This window comes from Phoenix dactylifera, chromosome 16 (assembly GCF_051530095.1).
Source record: "Phoenix dactylifera cultivar Ajwa chromosome 16, Ajwa_hap1_PhDact_Kaust_v1.1, whole genome shotgun sequence".
NCBI classification, from domain to species: Eukaryota; Viridiplantae; Streptophyta; class Magnoliopsida; order Arecales; family Arecaceae; genus Phoenix; species Phoenix dactylifera.
Window position 1 is genome coordinate 5,950,432 of NC_143205.1, and position 18,629 is coordinate 5,969,060.

The 18,629-nt window shown below is 40.9% G+C and overlaps 1 protein-coding gene across 8 annotated transcripts in view; it reads left to right on the forward strand.

Moving 5' to 3' along the window:
* The window catches only part of SULA (NAD(P)-binding Rossmann-fold superfamily protein), a 125,121-nt gene that overhangs the window by 39,071 nt on the left and 67,421 nt on the right, over positions 1 to 18,629 (forward strand). For 7 of the 8 annotated variants that reach the window (XM_039118822.3, XM_088712173.2, XM_088712178.2 and 4 more), the window contains 3 exons: positions 10,670 to 10,772; positions 17,558 to 17,618; positions 18,534 to 18,604. In XM_039118822.3, coding sequence (XP_038974750.1) covers positions 10,670 to 10,772; positions 17,558 to 17,618; positions 18,534 to 18,604 — 235 coding nt within the window. The remainder of the gene's footprint in view (positions 1 to 10,669; positions 10,773 to 17,557; positions 17,619 to 18,533; positions 18,605 to 18,629) is intronic. The other variant, XM_088712177.2, reaches the window with a different exon arrangement.

Genomic DNA, 18,629 nt, shown 5'->3' on the forward strand with positions numbered 1-18,629 from the left:
CCCCAACCCGCGACCGGTGCCGAGAGACGTTCCAAGGCTCGGAACGATCCCGTGAGGCCACAACCTCCGGTTCGTTCCCCGCCGAGGGAGGTTCCCTCGAGGCCGTGCGCCGGGAAGGCGGTCTCCACCGGGAGATACGTCGATTTTGACTATCTCTCCCGGGAGGGCTTTACCATAGGAGAGAGATTGCGGGCCCAGGGTTTAGAGTATTTTTGTTCCTTAGATCTCCCCACATACCCTGGCCTAGTTAGAGAGTTTTATGGTACTGTCCATAGGGGCAATGGGGGAATAGAGGGAACTGTAGTCGGTGTCCCATTGTTTATTTCCGAGGATTTCATAGCCCAAATCCTCCACCTTCCACAAGTAGGGGTAGCTCCCACACACCCCGAGGATAGGACTGAGGCCCTTACGGCCATTCTAGGATATCCACCCCAGTCCCCCTTAGATGAGGTGTCCGCTAGCTCACTTTCTGTTGAGATGCGGCTCCTCCTTAGCATCATCTCTAGGACCCTCTTTCCGAAGACTGGCCGCTTCGATTTTGTTTCTGAGAGGGACCTAGCCCTTATGTTCTACATCCTCCAGGACACCCCAATCAACTTCCCGAAACTCATTTATAGATATCTATGTGAGCCACTAGATAGACCTAGGCTCACCCTCCCCTATGGCATGCTATACACACTTATCTTTAGGGAGGCCGAGATTCCTATTCCTGAGGGGGAACCCTCTCGCGCATTGCGATGGACAGATCGCATGCGTCCGGGAACCCTACACAGGATGGGGTTTCATAAGGTAGAGGGAACCTGGGTTAGGAAATCATCTACCTCCACACATACTTCCAGACACTCCCCCAGTCCTGACCCTGATTCTGACTTCCCTACCTTTCCCTCCACCTCAGCTCCCACCACTTCAGCCGGACCCTCCTCCTCAGCTCCACCTACTCAGCCCATGGAGGTTCGCATTTCTCCTGAGCAGCTCCGGGAGTTGCGGCAGGAGATAATGAGGGATCTTCGGGACGACCTGCTGAGGGAGCTCCGAGGTCCAGCGATTGCTCCCTCCCCTGCACCCTCTTCTGCATTGGTTCCTTCCCTGTCAGCCATGACCGAGATGACGGCCCATATGCGGGAAGAAATCTACAATGTCAGGAGCCTGATACAAGCCCAGTTCTCTAGCATGAGCGATGTCACGAGCACCACTCGGAAGATGCGCGATGACATCCGACATGACATGGGCACCACTACTCAGGGGGCCGAGCGCTTGGCGAATGTGCTCATCGCCAAGCTGGACACACTTCAGCAGACTGTGACCGAGCTCGACACGACACACAGCAGGGCCACCTCGGCCATTATCAGACAGTTAGAGCACGTCACCAATGCGGTCACCCTACTCGCGGAACGAATGCCCCGGGGAGCCGCATCCTCCTCGAGGAAGCCTTAGTTTTTTTTTGTATTTTGACTTGTATTTACAGCTTTACTTATTGTATTCACAACTACATATACATCAATACAATGAGTAGACAATTTTCTTCAATATAGTGCACATTTATCTCTACTTGCTTGTGTGTTCTGCTTACCTCCTTTTTGATACGATGACAAAAAGGGGGAGAAATATTTAATAGATATGTAAAAGGAATCAAAACAAAGTTGAATGCATATGTTGAGGGGGAGAATCTGAATTTTTTAAGCCAAATCATTATATCTATATAAGCCAAATAATTGAGTGCATGACATGAAGGCTTATATAATTCCAAATGAAAGGGGGAGCTTTAACTCCAAAATTTATTGTTTCACACCTTTCAAGTTTGGATAAATTAAAAAACCAGACACTTGAATTCATTTATAGATTTCATTTCCTTGTTTATTGAGCAATTCACTTTACATATACTCAATGTTTTGCATCATCAAAAAGGGGGAGATTGTGGAGTGATTGATTATAACCCTATTTGATTTTGATGAGCTCAAAGCATTTGAGTATATCTTTTGTTTACTAATGAATTCAATCAAGTGTTTCAGTGGAAATCTTGTCTAAGTGTTTCTAGATTTGGTTCAAGATATTTTGGATAAGTTAAGAAGTCAGTTTGAACCAAAGTCTGAGACTCGAGTCGACTCCGGAATATTACGAGTCGACTCCAAGCGTATCAGAAGCACTGGCACGGGCTCGAGTCGACTCCGGAACATTACGAGTCGACTCCGACTGAGAACAGACAGATGAACAGAAAGACACAATTTATAACCTGTCAGCGAGTCGACTCCTGAAGTGCGCGAGTCGACTCCAATGCTTACCGAGTCGACTCCGGAGTAGTTTGAGTCGACTCCAGGGAGTTACAGACAAAAAGTCCGAGAGCAAGTTTCGACCCTGAGAGCTGAGTCGACTCCTGAGGAACGCGAGTCGACTCCGATGGTTGGCAGGTCGACTCCAAAGAAAGCGAGAGTCGACTCTCAGTTGTATTCAAGGCAAAAGTCAGAGAGCAGTTTTCGGACACTGAGATCCGAGTCGACTCCCGCAATGCGCGAGTCGACTCCGAGACAACGCGACCCCAAAAAGACAGTAGACCAAATTGTTGTCTCTGAGAGCCGAGTCGACTCCAAGACAGCTCGAGTCGACTCCAAGGCAGCGCTACACCAAACAGGCAGAAGACTGAGTTTCGGAAACTGAGAGCCGAGTCGACTCCGGAACAGTTCGAGTCGACTCCAAGACTGGACGAGCCAAAAGACAGAAGATAGGGAGTTCGGGCTCTGAGCGCCGAGTCGACTCCCAGGACTGTCGAGTCGACTCGAGTGGGCCAAGTTGAAAAATAGCTCCATGAATTCCATGGGATGAGCCGACTCCAAGAATGCCAAGTCAGCTCCAGTTTTTGGCGAGTCGACTCCGGGTTAAGTCGAGTCGACTCCCAGTCGAGGAGGTCACTTTAATTCAAATTCGGAACAGTTGCCGAGCCGACTCCAGAAAAGCATGAGTCGACTCCTGTTACAGCCGAGTCGACTCCAGATCGCGCGAGTCGACTCCGACCCCAACGGACACATTGTCAGGATGTGCAGAGTGTGCAGAACGGGCAGAAAAATGTGTCTAACGGCTAGTTTTCGTGGGGGATGGCTTAAATAGCCACAGAGGACTGTAGCAAGGCAGAAAAATACTATTCCACTCAAAGAAATCAAGCATCCTTTCTCCGCAAACTGATTTCAACGGAAAAGAAGGAAGAGGGCCATTAACTCCATTCAACCGACTCTTCCCAGCATTAAAAAAAGTCTCCTCCTGCCTTCAAGTCTTCCAGATTTTCAAGAGGAGACCCAAAGTTCAAGAAGCCCTTCTCTTCTCCAACTCAAACGTGTTTGAGGGCTCTTAACTTTACTCTTATTAATATCGCTGTATATCTGCTTTTTAGAAGCTCTGTTTTTTTCTATTTGTCTTTGTTCTTTCCATCTTGTCCTTACTTGATTCAATCAGGGGATTGAATCAAGGGTATATAGGTTTGTTGGTGAGCCTAGGTTGAAACCAACAGTGTAAGGGTTCGATTGTGATCCCGGAAAAACAATCGGGGTGGTTCTAGTCGGTGAGCCTGGGAAAACCGACCGAGTTCGTTGTGACCTCGTAAAACAACAAGTTTGGTTGTGAGCGTGGAAAACAACCGGCTGTAATCCGAGGGGTTATAGTGAATTCCCAAGTGAGACTTGGGGAGTGGACGTAGGAGCAAGGGTTAGCTCCGAACCACTATAAAAACATTGTGTTTGTGATTGCTTGTGTCTCTCTCTCTTACTCTCATTTCACTCACAGCACATAGCAACTAATTAATCATCTTCAACAGTATTAATTAGTCATCCACAAACGTTTTAATTGCAAAATTATTTTAAAACCCAATTCACCCCCCCTCTTGGGTTGTCTATCTGGGCAACAGAAATCAAGCATGTTCAGACTAGATCGAAGAGCAAAAAGGGAAAAGGGATTACCGGCAGTTGACGGAGAGGCAGATCCTGACCACGGCTGCTCGATCCGGTGGACAAGCGTCGGCGGTAGCAGTGCTTGGAACCGAGAGGATGGATCTCGGAACAGGGGCAGGCCGCGAGAGGAATCCGGATGGCGCTCGATCGGAAAGACACGCTGGTCACTCGGGAGGTAAGAATAGAGGAAGGAGAGGGAGGAGAAGCTCGGAGGTGCCCTAGGGAGGAGTGCTCGGCTGTTTCGGCTCTTCCCAAAAGAAGACGCGGCTGAAGTCGGCTGGGGCTGCCGACTGCAGCCCGTATCTCACAGAATGTTGGATTTATTTTGTGCTGTCTGCAAAAAATTTTAAGCGGTTTTTTATCCGGATCTTCTCCCAGATAGTCTACTCAAGTGGCTATGAGTGCAACTGGTCCACCTTCGTCCTTATCCACAGCAAGCAGAGGAACCGTCTGATGCAGAAGTGCCTCAATTACCTTGTATATGTTCACTATAATCTAAGGTTGAGGCTGAAAGATATTTAGAAGAAAGTGGAACTCAAGTATACAGATCTTATAGTGCTTTCGTTGATGATGAGGATGATCATATGATCGGATAGCTTGTGAGCAAGAGCAGGAGCCAGAGCTTGATGACTGAGGATCGCCTCCACGACCGGTTAGTTTCGTAGCCAACAAGGCTAGAGTCGATACAGGGCAATGGGCTGAGCACAATATTTTACGCGTTCTTCTAGCTGATCAACCACGATCACAGGAGAGCCAGTCACCATATGACTTCTTTTTCAAGACATCCTCTCAGAGATATGATTGAGAAATGCTTAGACGAGGCGACTATGGTACCCGGTCGACTCGATCAGGAGGGCGGTATACATCCTCCTAGCATAGCCAGGCAGAGAGGGACACAAAGGGTAAGAAGCGAGCTGTCCAGCACTTCCAAAAAAAATAAAAGGCACCTGCAACCCCAATGGAGTGTTCAGGAGGAGTCAGTACACTCATATTCAGATACGAGATGCAGTAACTATGACAGTTCTAGTGGTCATGAATCTGCCGGTTCGGAAGAAAGTGGAGGATAGGAGACCACTTTTATGAGACAGTTAGAGGGTGGTCTTCGATGCACCGGTGAGTTTCAGTTTATGCATACTACACAGGATAGGGACCAGTGTGCACGATCTGGTAGAGCCTGCGAGAATATGATTGGATATAAAAAACGGGCTCCTCGAGGTCATTTAGAAAGACACGATGCAGCTGCACATGATCTCGCACGTGGAGTAGGATCCATAGACGTATTAGATTTCGAGTCGTATACTAGATTCTATTATCTGTATGGGTCATAGGCTGCTGTGGCTGTGGAATTTATGTAGCCTGGAGCATCTTATGAGTTGGATTTTGCTGCCGACATATTCAGATGGGCCCCTCTACAGCCGTATTATCAGCCAGAGGGCACTTCTTTGAGCCAGAGCTTCAGTGAGAGATCTAAGAGTGCTTATAATCCGACGCACGTTCCTTATAGAATAAATATACAAGACTACAACGCCGCTTGGTTAGAGAGGTGGGCTGATGTGAGCTTCAGTGAGAGATCTGAGAGTGCTTATAATCCGACGTACGTTCCTTATAGAATAAATGTACAAGACTACAACGCCGCTTGGTTAGAGAGGTGGGCTGATATGAGCTTCAGTCAGAGATCTGAGAGTGCTTATAATCCGACGCACGTTCCTTATGGAATGAACGTATAAGACTACAACGCTGCTTGGTTAGAGAGGTGGGTTGATGTGCCTTCTGACTATACTGATGATCCGGATATCTACGAGAGGCATCGCCACTCGATCCGATTTTAGATATCGGTATGTATGTTGGACTTTAAATATATGTAATTGATTGTATTATATTTTAATTTTCACATCACTAGATTTGAGGATATTTTATGTTCGTTTTATGATTTGTGTCATTTTAAAGCAATAAGATGCATCATCTAGATTAAACCAGGATCATAAAAAACATCAAAAAAACATCAAATTAGACTTAAATTCATAAAAGAAAGTTAAAAAAGAGTGATTACCAATTAAATTTTTTTAAAAACTCCTAAAAAAAATGGGTGTGCCGGTCTATGAACTGCATTCCCTACTCGTACCGGTTCGATATGGGTCCGAATCGTACTGGGTGCCGACCGATATGGGTCCCGGTACTGGTTCGGCGGACCTTGCAACTGGTTATAGCTTCCCTTATGATTAATCACTGAATTTATAGTAGCGTTGGCATCATGGCCCATTTTATGTAGATTGCTTTTCATATGCTAGTGCTTTTGTTTGCATTAAACATGGGAGCAATGTATTAGGAAGTACAGATACTTCAAATCATATATTGTGTCCATATTAGATATGTATTGGATTCTGATACTCGTTTAATAGTACTCGGAATGTGTTAGATACTTGTGTTAAGTATACTTTCCATATACACTTTAGATACTTCCCCAGTGGGAGGGTGAAAATATTAGTCTATGGTATTACGTTTCCTCACAATGCTTATTTTGGGGCATGCTGACTTGAACCGATCGGTTATTGTGATGCAAAAGGCGGCTCGATAAGTGGCCTGAGGTGGTCCAAACTGCGCTGAACCAAGCGAAATTGCTGGTTCTGCACAGTTTGAGGTGGTTTGGGACTCTTATCACCTTGATTTTGGGAGAGGGGGGGACTGCAGAGAGTGCCTCCCTTGGCTTTTTTACCTTTTCTTCTTTTGCTGCTAAAAAAAATTAATGGTAAAATGGAGGAGGAGAGGGATTTTCTGCCGGATTTGTGGCTAGGTCTCACCAAAATCAGGTATAATCTCCTCCATTCTTTCCATTCCTCTCCTTTTTTTCTTTTTCATGCCTAAAATTGCTAAAAAAATGAGAGATCATATCAATATTTTGTATTTGGGCATGATTTCATGATATTCTATAGATGTAAGGGTGATCTATGCATCAAAAAAGAAATCATCCGTTAATCTTGTCATTTTTAAAGTTATATTTTCGGATCAAAAATAATGTTCAAATTTTTTTTGAAACATTGATAGGCTGTTTAGGGATATGCATGCTACTCGCTATCTTTTGATAGCAATATATTTAAATTTGGGCATGGTTATATTTGCCTTGACCTAAACCCAAATTCTAATAAATTTTAAAAATAAGTGGGGATCAATGCATATCCATGTCTTGAAAAATCTGCAGTATCCCTAGTAGAGATCTACATTAATCCGAATTAAAATTAATTTTAGATATTATATAATTAAATATTAATTTATGATTTGTTATTCCTTAAAAATATTGAAATGAAATATTAAAAATGTTATAGTAATATGTATAAGATTAATTTTAGATATTGTATAATTAAACATTAATAAATTTATTAAAATATTTTATTTTTAGATATCACATAATTAAATATCAATATATTATTTAAAAATTAATTAAAAATATTAAGAGTGATAAAAATTAGCAATATGTATAAATAATGCAGACATATTTTCTGAATTAATTCAACCATTTTTTGTGTTACATTGTAAATTTTCTAATTTTAAGTATTTAATTAATTAAATAACTATTAGTTCAACTAAAAAACATGAAAAATATGGTAATGTATATTGGTAACTAAGGCATATTTTCTAGGTCAATGAGCATAGTTTTAACATAATATTATATCATATATTTTGAGTGAAGTTAAATTATAAAGTCACTATTTCTAGAAAATATAAAATTCTGTGTATTCTTTAAAAGTGTAGGTTTGTTTTATCTAATTTATGGCGATGAATGAGGTGTCTTATGATGTGCGTTTTTAAAATTTGCATAAATGGATCCAAGAAGGAAGGACGCTGACATAGGTTGGGACCATGGTGTGATGATTGCAGGTGTGAATGAAGAGTGCAGGGAGGGGTGGTGAGATTGAAGCAACATTTGACTTGTGGTTACCCCGATGTATTTGCTCCTAAGAAATGTCTATGAATGATTTGATGGTTGGTGAAGAAGCACTTTGTTGATTTTACGAAGAGAGAGAAAAGTGCCAGAAACAAGCAGAGTTTAAGCATTGGGCAGTTAAGCCACCTTCATACCACTTGAGAGATTTGGAGGACTGAGATGTTGGATCTAGATGACATGAAGGAAGCTTATATTTAGGCTGTCATACAGGATAGTCTACATGACCAGTGGTAGGGGGAGGAGCTTGCTAGGCATATGGCTCAACTTTCGAGCCCTTATAACACGAGGCAGGTTCTGGTTTTGGGTTCGCTAGAATAGATCCAGGTTACAGGAGGAGCCAGTCATTTAGGGAGATTGTTGGTAAAGATGACAACCAAATAGCCTCTATGTTTGGAGCCTTCACCAACATGAAGGAAAAGAAGCCTAGAGATATACCGGTATGCCTACGATTCATAAACTAATCCACATGCCTTTTCTAGTAGAGAACTAAAGCATCAAAGATTGATTCTACGTTTATTAAAGATAAGAAAAAGGACATATGGAGAGCTATTGCTTCCTGGTTCCATTTAAAACACATCCTTGCGAGTGCTGCAAACAACACCTAGTACCGATCTGCTATCAACTCTATCCAGAGAGTAGGTCTAGGTGTAAATCCTCTTGGAAGGTCTTATTTGGTGAGCTCCTTGATAGTAACAAGGAGCATTGGAATCATAATTCAAACAACCTCAAATATTAAAAGAAATCCCTCAAAATTAAAAATTATAAAAATAAAAAATGGATGTATTGCAACCAAACTAGTATGCTAGAGCATACCGAGTATCAGTATGGTTTAAACGGTACCTTACCGTATCGGTCACCGAGAGGTGTAGCAACCATACTTGTTCAATAGACCTTGTTAAAATATTAAGCATAGATTATGGCTTGTGTATTTGAAATTTTGAACGATGACTAGATAATGAGCTTGTAAAGTTTGATGCTATCATAAGAAGTGTCAACTATTTTATTTGTTAGCCTACTGTACTTTATAGACGCTTTTTTAACAAACATATATATTTAATTTTACATGAATGTGCAATAATATATACATATGTTTGTATATGTATGTGTGTGTGTATATACATGTGTATATACATGTGTATATATCTATATGTGTGTATATATATTTACTAACATATCCTAGCTATATCATATCTTACATTTTCAGGATATGTCTTATCGAAGTATCTGTATCCTACAAGGTTGGTTGTAAAACCCATACTGGTTGCCCAATAGTATGGTATGGTATGGTATTGGTAATATGTTGTTCTGGTTCTTTTTGGATTTTTTTTTTTATTTTCAAATTTTGAACTGAAGTTAGCTTATGGTTTGTTGACTTCAGTTCAAAATTCAGAAAAAAATGTTTGAAATCGAAAATAGAAAAAGTTCTCCTCATTCCACTCTATCCTGTTCTGAAACGAAGATGGCGAGAGAGAAGGGGAGAGGGAGAAAAGGAGAGATGAAGAGAAAGAGGAAAGGTTGGGGGGGAGAGAGGCCGAGAGAGAGGGCTTTCGAGCCCTCGCTATCATTGGGTTAGGGCCAAGAGTGAGAGGAGAGAGAGAGGAGGAGAAGGAGGTGATGCTGGATACGGGGGTGGAGGGGGTGGGCATTAAGCAGCGGTCGTGAGCATCAGGGTAGCGGGGATCTCAATCGTCGGGGGAGAGGGGTCTTGAAAGATCATGAAGAAGGGGCCAACTTGAGCTATTAACCAAGCCGGGGGTGGGGGGGTGGGGAGCGTGTTTTAATCGATTTAATAGGCGAACCGATTTAATTAGAGGAACCATGCTGGTCATTGACCGGCCCGGTTCGGTATGTCTATTCGTGTCTATGATTTAAAGGCTATGTGTTCTTTGTGGTTTGAGAGGTCAGAGGATGTTATTTTGCACTAACACTAATCTTTCAGGTCCAAGGTTGAACATTCTTGAACTATGATTTGGTTAAAAGACAATGTTATATTCTTCCATTTCTCTCTCCCCCCTTCTTTGATGACTGAAAATTATTTGGTAGCTATCATGCTTTTGGTGAAGTTATCTAAATATCATGTTTGTAGAGATACATCTAACATTTGCATGTTACTCATATTTGTTGGAGCCTTGGAGGAAATATCAAAAAAGAGCAATTATTTGGATTAGATGGTGATTATACGGGAGTTCCTTATGCTTTCTATAAAGTTGTGAATCAACTTATAATGATATGAGAAGAGTTTGTTTTTATGTTTAGTTCTCTTGGTTTTATATGAGGAACTTGTGAGAGAATGGTAACAAGGTCTCTATCTTGCAACTCTCATATAAGTTAAACCCAGTGTTCTTATTTAAACTTTTCCACAGGGTATATTTTCAGAAAATTTTTCCTGTTGCTGTAAAATTGATCATGATTTGATAGGTAAGTTTTGGGTCACATTATAAATTTTAAAACTTATAAACAGATGGTGTCTTATCCCTCTTCTTTGGTACAAAACAAAGTTTATTTGGGTCTCGAAACTATTTCTTCTACAAGCACCATTGATATTCTTGTAGCCAAAAGCAATATAAATTTGTATACAATGATAAATTATTTATTATAGATTATAGTATTCATACATTGGATTTCAGTACACAAAATGTGTTGCTGTTGGGACCAGCTCTTTTAATGGTGTTATTAATGCCTGACAAAAACTCTTTTACATGTGAAAAATAAGTTTACCATCTGGATGTTAAACCTTCTTGTTATTTGTTTTCAAGGATTGTTTAATTATCTATTGTTCATTAAAAAATATTTTCAGGTTTGTAGAGAGTGGGAAATGAAGGCACATAACGTAGATAATGGTGTTAGATTGGTACTTATTCGCATTGGTATCGTTCTTGGCAAAGATGGAGGTGCTCTGGGTTTGTTCAATTCCTCTAAGTGTTATCCTTCATATTCTATAACTTTTGAGTTGATATTCATATACGGGGAATGAGCAATTTGCTTAGCCTTTTTGCTGAATATCATAGTTACAGAATACTGAGTAAGGACACAATTAATAATTTATGATACTTTATTAGTCTGACTGCCTGATAACCATAATGATTAATCATTCACCATCAATTTCTGTTTTATTTGATGAATCATTTTTTGGCAATTTGTTTCTTTGATAGTCGAATCCTCTGGAATTTACAAGTTTAACCAAATCATTTATCAACAACTACCACTTTACCAAGTTAAACTAAGCTCTGGACCTTACTCATATTTAGAAGTGGTTCACTTATTTGGAGCGCTATATGTGCAGTTTGTTGGAGGCATGAATATATAACATTTGTGACAAGACAAATTTTGAAGTTGTATCAATGTATTGGGTGAATAAATGTACAATACTTGTTCTCCCAAGTGTCATGACTATGGATTATGCTAAATGGGCCATTCATCTTAATTTGGTAAAAGTACTCTTGCTATAGAGACGAGGTCCAGCCTATGGGCTTATCTACCAAATAAATAAATAAATAAATAAACTCCATTGTAATTAAGCCCTCTCTTTCTGGCAGCTTCCTCAAGTCTTTGTTGAGAATTTTTTAACATCACTATATTCTTATTGATACATTCTATAGCTTATATGTTTTAAATATTTTCAAAACTTGACCTAATAGGTACCATTGTTTGCATGACTTTCTTCATGCTGTTAACCTTCTGATGCATGATATACCATGTTGTTTCCAGAAAACTCAAGATATAGAACACATGCTTGTTTAGTACCATATATCATATGCAAAAAGCAGTATGCTATTGAGTCTGGAAACTAAGGTCCGCAATCTTGGTACGAAGTGTCATATCGGTACCTTACCGGTTTGGTACAGTACGGTATGCACTCTGTACTGAAATAGCCGTGTAACCAAATTTTCTCACATTTTATTTCGGTATGTCTCGATACGGGTCGATACGCCTTCGTACAGATCGATGCATATCGATACATCTTGGTATGGATTGGTACGTCTTGGTATGGCGGCACGGTGCCTGTATTGACGCAAACTTGAGTTTCGTACCTGTTCTCACCTGATACGGTACGATATGCCCTAGGTCGGGCGGTACAACAATCCATGTTGGGAATAAATTAACAAAAAGATAGAGCCGAAGTCTCTCTTTTCTTTCAAAATTGGGGCTCCTCCCCTGTTCTGATGCACGGAGGAGAGAGGGCTTCGAAAGCCCTCCTCCCCCTCCCAAGGCCTTGTTCCGGCAGCTATCGATCATTGTCGCCTTCTCCCTCTCCCTCCCTTCATCCTCTACCTCTTTCTTTTTTCCTCTCCTCTCTCTTCCTCTCCCTCACCAATTTCTCAGTACGCACCGAATTGGACGATTCGGGACGATTCCGCATTCCTATCGAAGTCTCTAAATTGATCTAGATGACTTTGACTAATAGTTGGATGTTCGTTGGGAGGATTCATGTCCAGTTAGAGTCAAGCTTGGATGTTTTGTTTTCGTTAATTTTAGTTATGGACTTAGTAGGATTTAATTCTTCTAGGGACTTATTTTCATTATTTATTAGTGGTCTAAAGACTAAATGAATCCTATTTTCAAGGATTTTATGTAGAAAGTCTACTTAATTGATTATGTATATCTGGCTAGCTTCCGTTAGAGCTAGGGAAAATGTTAAACAAAGTGGTGGCCAACTAGGAATCTCGAGGTCAGTGCTTGGGCTAGCATATAAAACCAAAGCCTTTAATTGGCCCATTGATCCAACCAGTGTATGCTGAACTGGCTGGTACGGGCCGGTTCAGCCTGTATCGGACCGGTATGGTATGGCATAGCGGTGGAAAAAGGTTCACAATGAAACCGAGTGGTACAGAGGCATACCGGTGCGAACTGGTCCGGTTGGCATTGGTACGTGCGCTCGCGCGCGCTATACTAGATAGACCAGTTCGGCACCGATATGTACCACTCAATCAAATAGCAAGGGTAGGCCATGCCACTCAATCAAATTGAGTCCAAGACTGGTGAGAGCTCAAGAGTGTTAGAGAGGAAGGCTAAGGATCACAGGTAAGGATGGGGTCTTGAGGCCAACTTGGTTTTCTAATCCCATCTTATTTCATGGGTGTGCTATAGTCATATTATAGGTAGGTGGACCAGCATCTTTATATGTGAAGGTGTAAACTTGTGCCAAACCCAAGTAGACAAGAATGGACAGAAAACCTCCCTTCATGCACATCATTTATTCACGTAATTTAATCCCCCTACCTTCCATTATCATTGATTGATCCCATTGGGAAATTTATTAGCAGTGAAACCAATAATTAATCAATTCCATGGCACATCGGAACTCTAGTCATGTCAGACACCATCGAAAGCTAATGTGCATGGCAAAACCAAATTTGAAAAAATCACTTTTGGTTTATTCAATTAGTTAATAATACTTATATTAATACGAAAATGATTTGATCAAATCAAATCACCAGCTGGATCTAGGACTTCATTTCTGATCATACTTTGTAGCATGTGTACCTACTCACACTATTTTAAGGAATATTGCAGGTACAAGTTAATGACAATATTTTGATTTTTAGATCGACATGTGTTATTTATTATGAAATTGAAGATATGATTTGATACTTCTGTTATTATTTATTCTATACAAAGTAAATGCCAATACTTAAATAAAACTTAGCTCTCTCTAAGATCGTATGGTGCTTATGATTTTTCTTCGTAAACTATAGCTCTAGGCATGGTCTGCTGAACCGACCGGTACATGGTGCTTATGATTTTTCTTCGTAAACTATAGCTCTAGGCATGGTCTGCTGAACCGACCTGTACCGGTTGGTTCAGCCTGTACCGAACCGGTGCCGACGGGCACCGGTACGGTACAACATATAAAAACGGTTCCGACCCAAACTGGGTCGGAATCGAATGGTTCCGTAATTGGACCGGCTTGAACCGGGCCGATTCGGGCCGGTTCGCGCCGGTACCGGCTTGAACCGGGCCGGTTCGCGCCGGTACCCGGCTTGTACCGATGTGAACAAGGCCGGTTCACAGCGGTACAAGCCGGTATCGGTGCGAATCGGGCACCGATCTAAGCCACTCTTTTTCCGCGCGCCCGCGCGCGGAGAAGAGCGCCCACGCGGACGCTTTTTTTTGGGAAACACGAGTGGACGCGCGAGCGGACAATGCGCGCCCGCGCGCGATTCCCCGCGCAGGAACCGCGCCCGTGAGCAATTCCCCAGCAGGGAATCGCGCCCGAGCGTGGTTCCCCGCGCCCACGCAGGCTGCCAGCCCGCGTGAGGGCATTAAATGCCACAAAGTGGCATTAATGCCACTATGTGGCATTAATGCCACTATGTGGCATTAATGCCACTCTGTGGCATTTGACGGGTCCATGCGCGTCCGCGGGCGCTTTTTTTTGTTTTTTTGGGAATCGCGCGCGGACGCGCGACAGGAGAACGCGCGCCCGCGCGCGATTCCCCTCGCAGGAACCGTGCGTGAGTCCCCAGCAGAAAATTGCGCCCGAGCGTGGTTCCCCGCGCGGGGCACCGTGCCCACGCGGGCTGGCAGCCCGCGTGGGGGCATTAAATGCCATAGAGTGGCTTAATTTGACATGTCCGCGCGCGTCCCGGACGCGCGCGAATGTTTTTTTTTTTTTGATGTCCGCGCGCGCGGGCGGTTCGGTCCGACGAACTTTGGCTCTAGGTATCTAAGCTATAAAACAATAGTGCTATCTAGCAAAAAGGGGAAAAAATAGTATGCCAAGAAACAAGGCTAAGAGTCACAAATTGCAACTTTTCACTGAGAGAGTGGAAATGCACGGTCTAGTGAAATAGAAGGGAAAAGTATTTCTTTTTCCCCTTCTTTTTTGGTGATTGACGGGCCAAAGCCTCATATGGTCAAAAAGTAATGAAAGGCAAGGGAAGTTTAGGTCGAAAGCTAAGAAGGGAACATCCTTTGATGTGGCTTCATCAGATCTGATGGGATGGCTATGAGGGGACTAAATAGGAGAGTGGAGATAATGACTTTTAAAGACAAACATAGCAAGAAAATCCAACTCATGGCAAGTTAACATGCAGAACTTTCTAAGGAAAATTCTATATTCAAAACTTATGTTCTTATAGCTGAGTTTGTAGAGGATTTGTGCTAGAGATAGTTTTGGAGATGTACCATATATTAACATTGCAAATATAGAATTTTCACTATGCATTGGTTGAATGACATAGACCTTATAAACAGAAGAAGTAAACTTTTATCAATTATTCATTTTAAAATGATTTCAAGTATACAAAAAAAAGAAAGGCAAGGGAGACCTTCAATCAACATTAGTTTGTGATCCATTGCACATAGCAAATAAGACTTTTTGGACAGCTTCTGTGACTGAAGATCCATTATTGCACTTTCTTCAATGACTGTTGGTAACCTTGAATGATGCATGTTTATTTAATGCTTGATTGCCTAAATCTATTTCCAGCATACATATTCAGCACATAAATGCTTAGGTCATTTATCATGCATCATCATCCATTTAGGATTGGTCTTTTGTTATGTTTCTACGTATAATTAATTTAAAACTTAATTTCAGGTAGTTGTTTGTTATGATATAATCAAATTTCTTAATTTTTGCATCATATCATATGAGGATTTGTTAGTAAATTTGTTATATCAATTTGGAACAGCATTTCTATATTCCCTAGGGTTGTCTTGCATGGCATCAGAACCCAGGTTTGCATCATGGGGATCCATCATGGGATTTCTAATATGGGTTGTGTTTGATAAAACCAGATAGATGACCTGTTATAGGAAATTAGCCAGTGGTTAGATGTCATGGAAGCCCAACAAGATTAGTTATGCAAGAGTCATGGATGTGAGAGGTTGATTAGAGTCTTAAGAGGATACTCTAGTTACAGAGCCTGTGTGATTGTTGGAGTGAGAAGTTTTTTGAGTTTCCATGGCATTGTCTGGAAAGCAGTCATAATCATAAGCACAAAGAGCATTAGTGTGACCCTTTGCCTAAGCATGAAGACAAGAATGAGCATGACCTAAAGCAAGACTTAGTGGACCCAAAGCATGTTGGGGAGGTAGAATAGCCCTCCTAGAATCATCCTAGACTAACCTAATGGGTAGCCACCAGAGCATTGATTGTTGAGCACTTTCCATGGGAATGATGTCAGGAACCTAGGCCACATCATGGTTAGGTGATGATTTCAATAAGGGTTACTATGATCAGGGGAGGCCTGGTGTTCGCGATATGGAGGACAATGCCATAAGAAAATGAGGATTAAGGCACCTAGCTTTGATGGGCCATTTGAAGTTAACAAATGGGCATGATCTATCAAAGATACTGTCTTAAAGACTGTTTTCCTCGCTAGGATCATAATCCAGAACTTGCAAGCAGCTGCTTGGAAAACCTACCTCTAGGGTACAATGCCCGACTTGTATCTTCTTCCGCTAAGTCTGTGTACTTAGAGAAAGGTGAACCAATTTGAACCTTTGATAGCCAAAAGAATACAAGGAGAGCACAAAGAAACAAGAAAGAATGGTTACTTATCTCTTTCCCTATTTTACCAAATTTATATAACAACCCCAAGGTTATTATCCAAGGGACATGTCTCTTTGGGAGGACATGCCCTTTTGGAGAGACTTAAACAAATCAGAATTCTTTATATTTGTTGAGTATAGAAGTGCAACGGTTGAAAACTAGTTGGTAACCATCCAAGACAACCACCAATAAAAAACCGCCCCATCTCATCAGAAGGGAAAAAAAAAACATCAAGCAGCATAAGAAACCGTTTAGTGGTGTCATCTTGAGCATGCCCACGGATCCCCTAGTTACCACAAATGTGATATCTGCATGGATTGGTTAACCACATCAATAAAAGATACCCCGTTAGTGATGTCTTTTATCCACATCGCCGAACCTTTTTCTCTTTCTTTTTTTATTCTTTTTAGAAAATACTACAATATACTGAGCTGACAGGGTGAACCGTCTTGGTTCCCCATTGGTTCGGTTCGGTACACCCTGAACTGAGCGGTTCAAGGTGGTAGGGCCAACTTTGAGTGTGAGTTGTTTATATTATGCCAAATTGCCAATGTAGCATGTCTCTCATGAAGTACATGAATAGGTTTGACAGGCTGATGGTTCGATTAATGTTATGCAGGATTCTTGATTCACCCTCTCTTGATATCTTACTACTCTTAGGGCCAACATTAGGTGGGAGACATTACTGCACTTAGTATATTCTGTTGACCAAGCATACCAGTTATATTCAGAGTTAGAGTAATGCATGAAAACTCCTACTATTAGGAGGTTCTGTTTGAAGCCGTGGAGTAATGTCACTAGTTACTCCTGCAACCAATTCAAGTCACTAGTTATGCTCCTGCAACCAAGTTTAGCAATACTTGCATGTGTTCAACTAGAGATTTGAAAAAGAAGTCGGTTGATACCACCTCCAAACAGTGCAGTAATGCCATTAAATGTTATAACTGCTACAAAGGCTAGATGTTAATAGTGTTAATATCTTGGTTTTGTGTATCTCGATTGTAATATTATTATTTTAGCAAAGATTAATGCTCTATAAATTTTTTATGCATTTAATTTCATTTCTTTCTTTATTTAATTGTGTGATGTTTTGTTATTTATCCTAATATATAATTAGTATTGGAAATATGTTCTATGATCTTTTCAATTCTGATATTGACTTGTATGCACATTGACATGGTGCAGCTAAAATGATTCCCCTTTTCGTGATGTTTGCTGGCGGACCATTAGGCACTGGAAAACAATGGTACCCATCTGACAAACTTTGACAACTATGGAACAATGTCAGATGCTTCTAGAAGCTTCTGAGTACAACTGCTTTGAACCTAGTAGTGTAACATAGTAATTGTTGGTATCTTTGCACAAAATATATACTAGTGTATGGATACATGAAATTGTTTCCGGCAGTTCATCTTACAGAACATATGTTAATTCTTGTGTGCATGCGTTTGTGGACCAGTCAGCCTGATTTTATGTCATTCTAAAAAAGATAGTATATTATGGTTATGGGGTTATCCTTATATGTTAAACTATATATGAATTCCTCCAACTACATGATTCTGAGATAGTATTACAATTAATGCTTATCACGTATGTTAATACCAGTATTTATCACCATACATTAATACCTCTATCTATTTAATTCTAAAACTTTGCTGTGCAATGTCTGTTTGTTATTGATGGTTGAATTTTTTTCCAATGAACTAGAAAAACAACTCTTTATTGATAGTGTCCTGGGATGACATGTATATTGCAGATCTTAATATTTCTATGGGAACTATCAAGTTAAAGGATGAATATTTCCTTTGTTTTCCTAGTATTTATTGATGAGAAATTGAAAATGCAAGACAGTTATAGGGGAAATACTTATAAATATACATTATAAATCATCATGATTAATGTGCTTGGTTGGCATGATTTTATTTCTCATGTTTTATCCAGTATGTAAAGAACAAACTTATTTAGTTAACATCTTCATTTTATTTAACAAGTTATGTGCAGATGTTTTCAGTAATTTGATTTTGAAACTATCTTCCTGTTATGTTTTAGCAAGCATCTACTGGTAACATATCATGAGAATACCGTTGCTAAGAATTTTTCTTTTTACGGCTCATAATCATCTTGATCATCATGGCAAGATATTTTTTCTTTATGTTTGCAGGTTTTCCTGGATACATCTGGATGACTTGGTGAACCTCATATGTGAATCTTTAACAAATCCTTCTTACAGAGGTAGCTTGCTGTATGTTAGAATAAT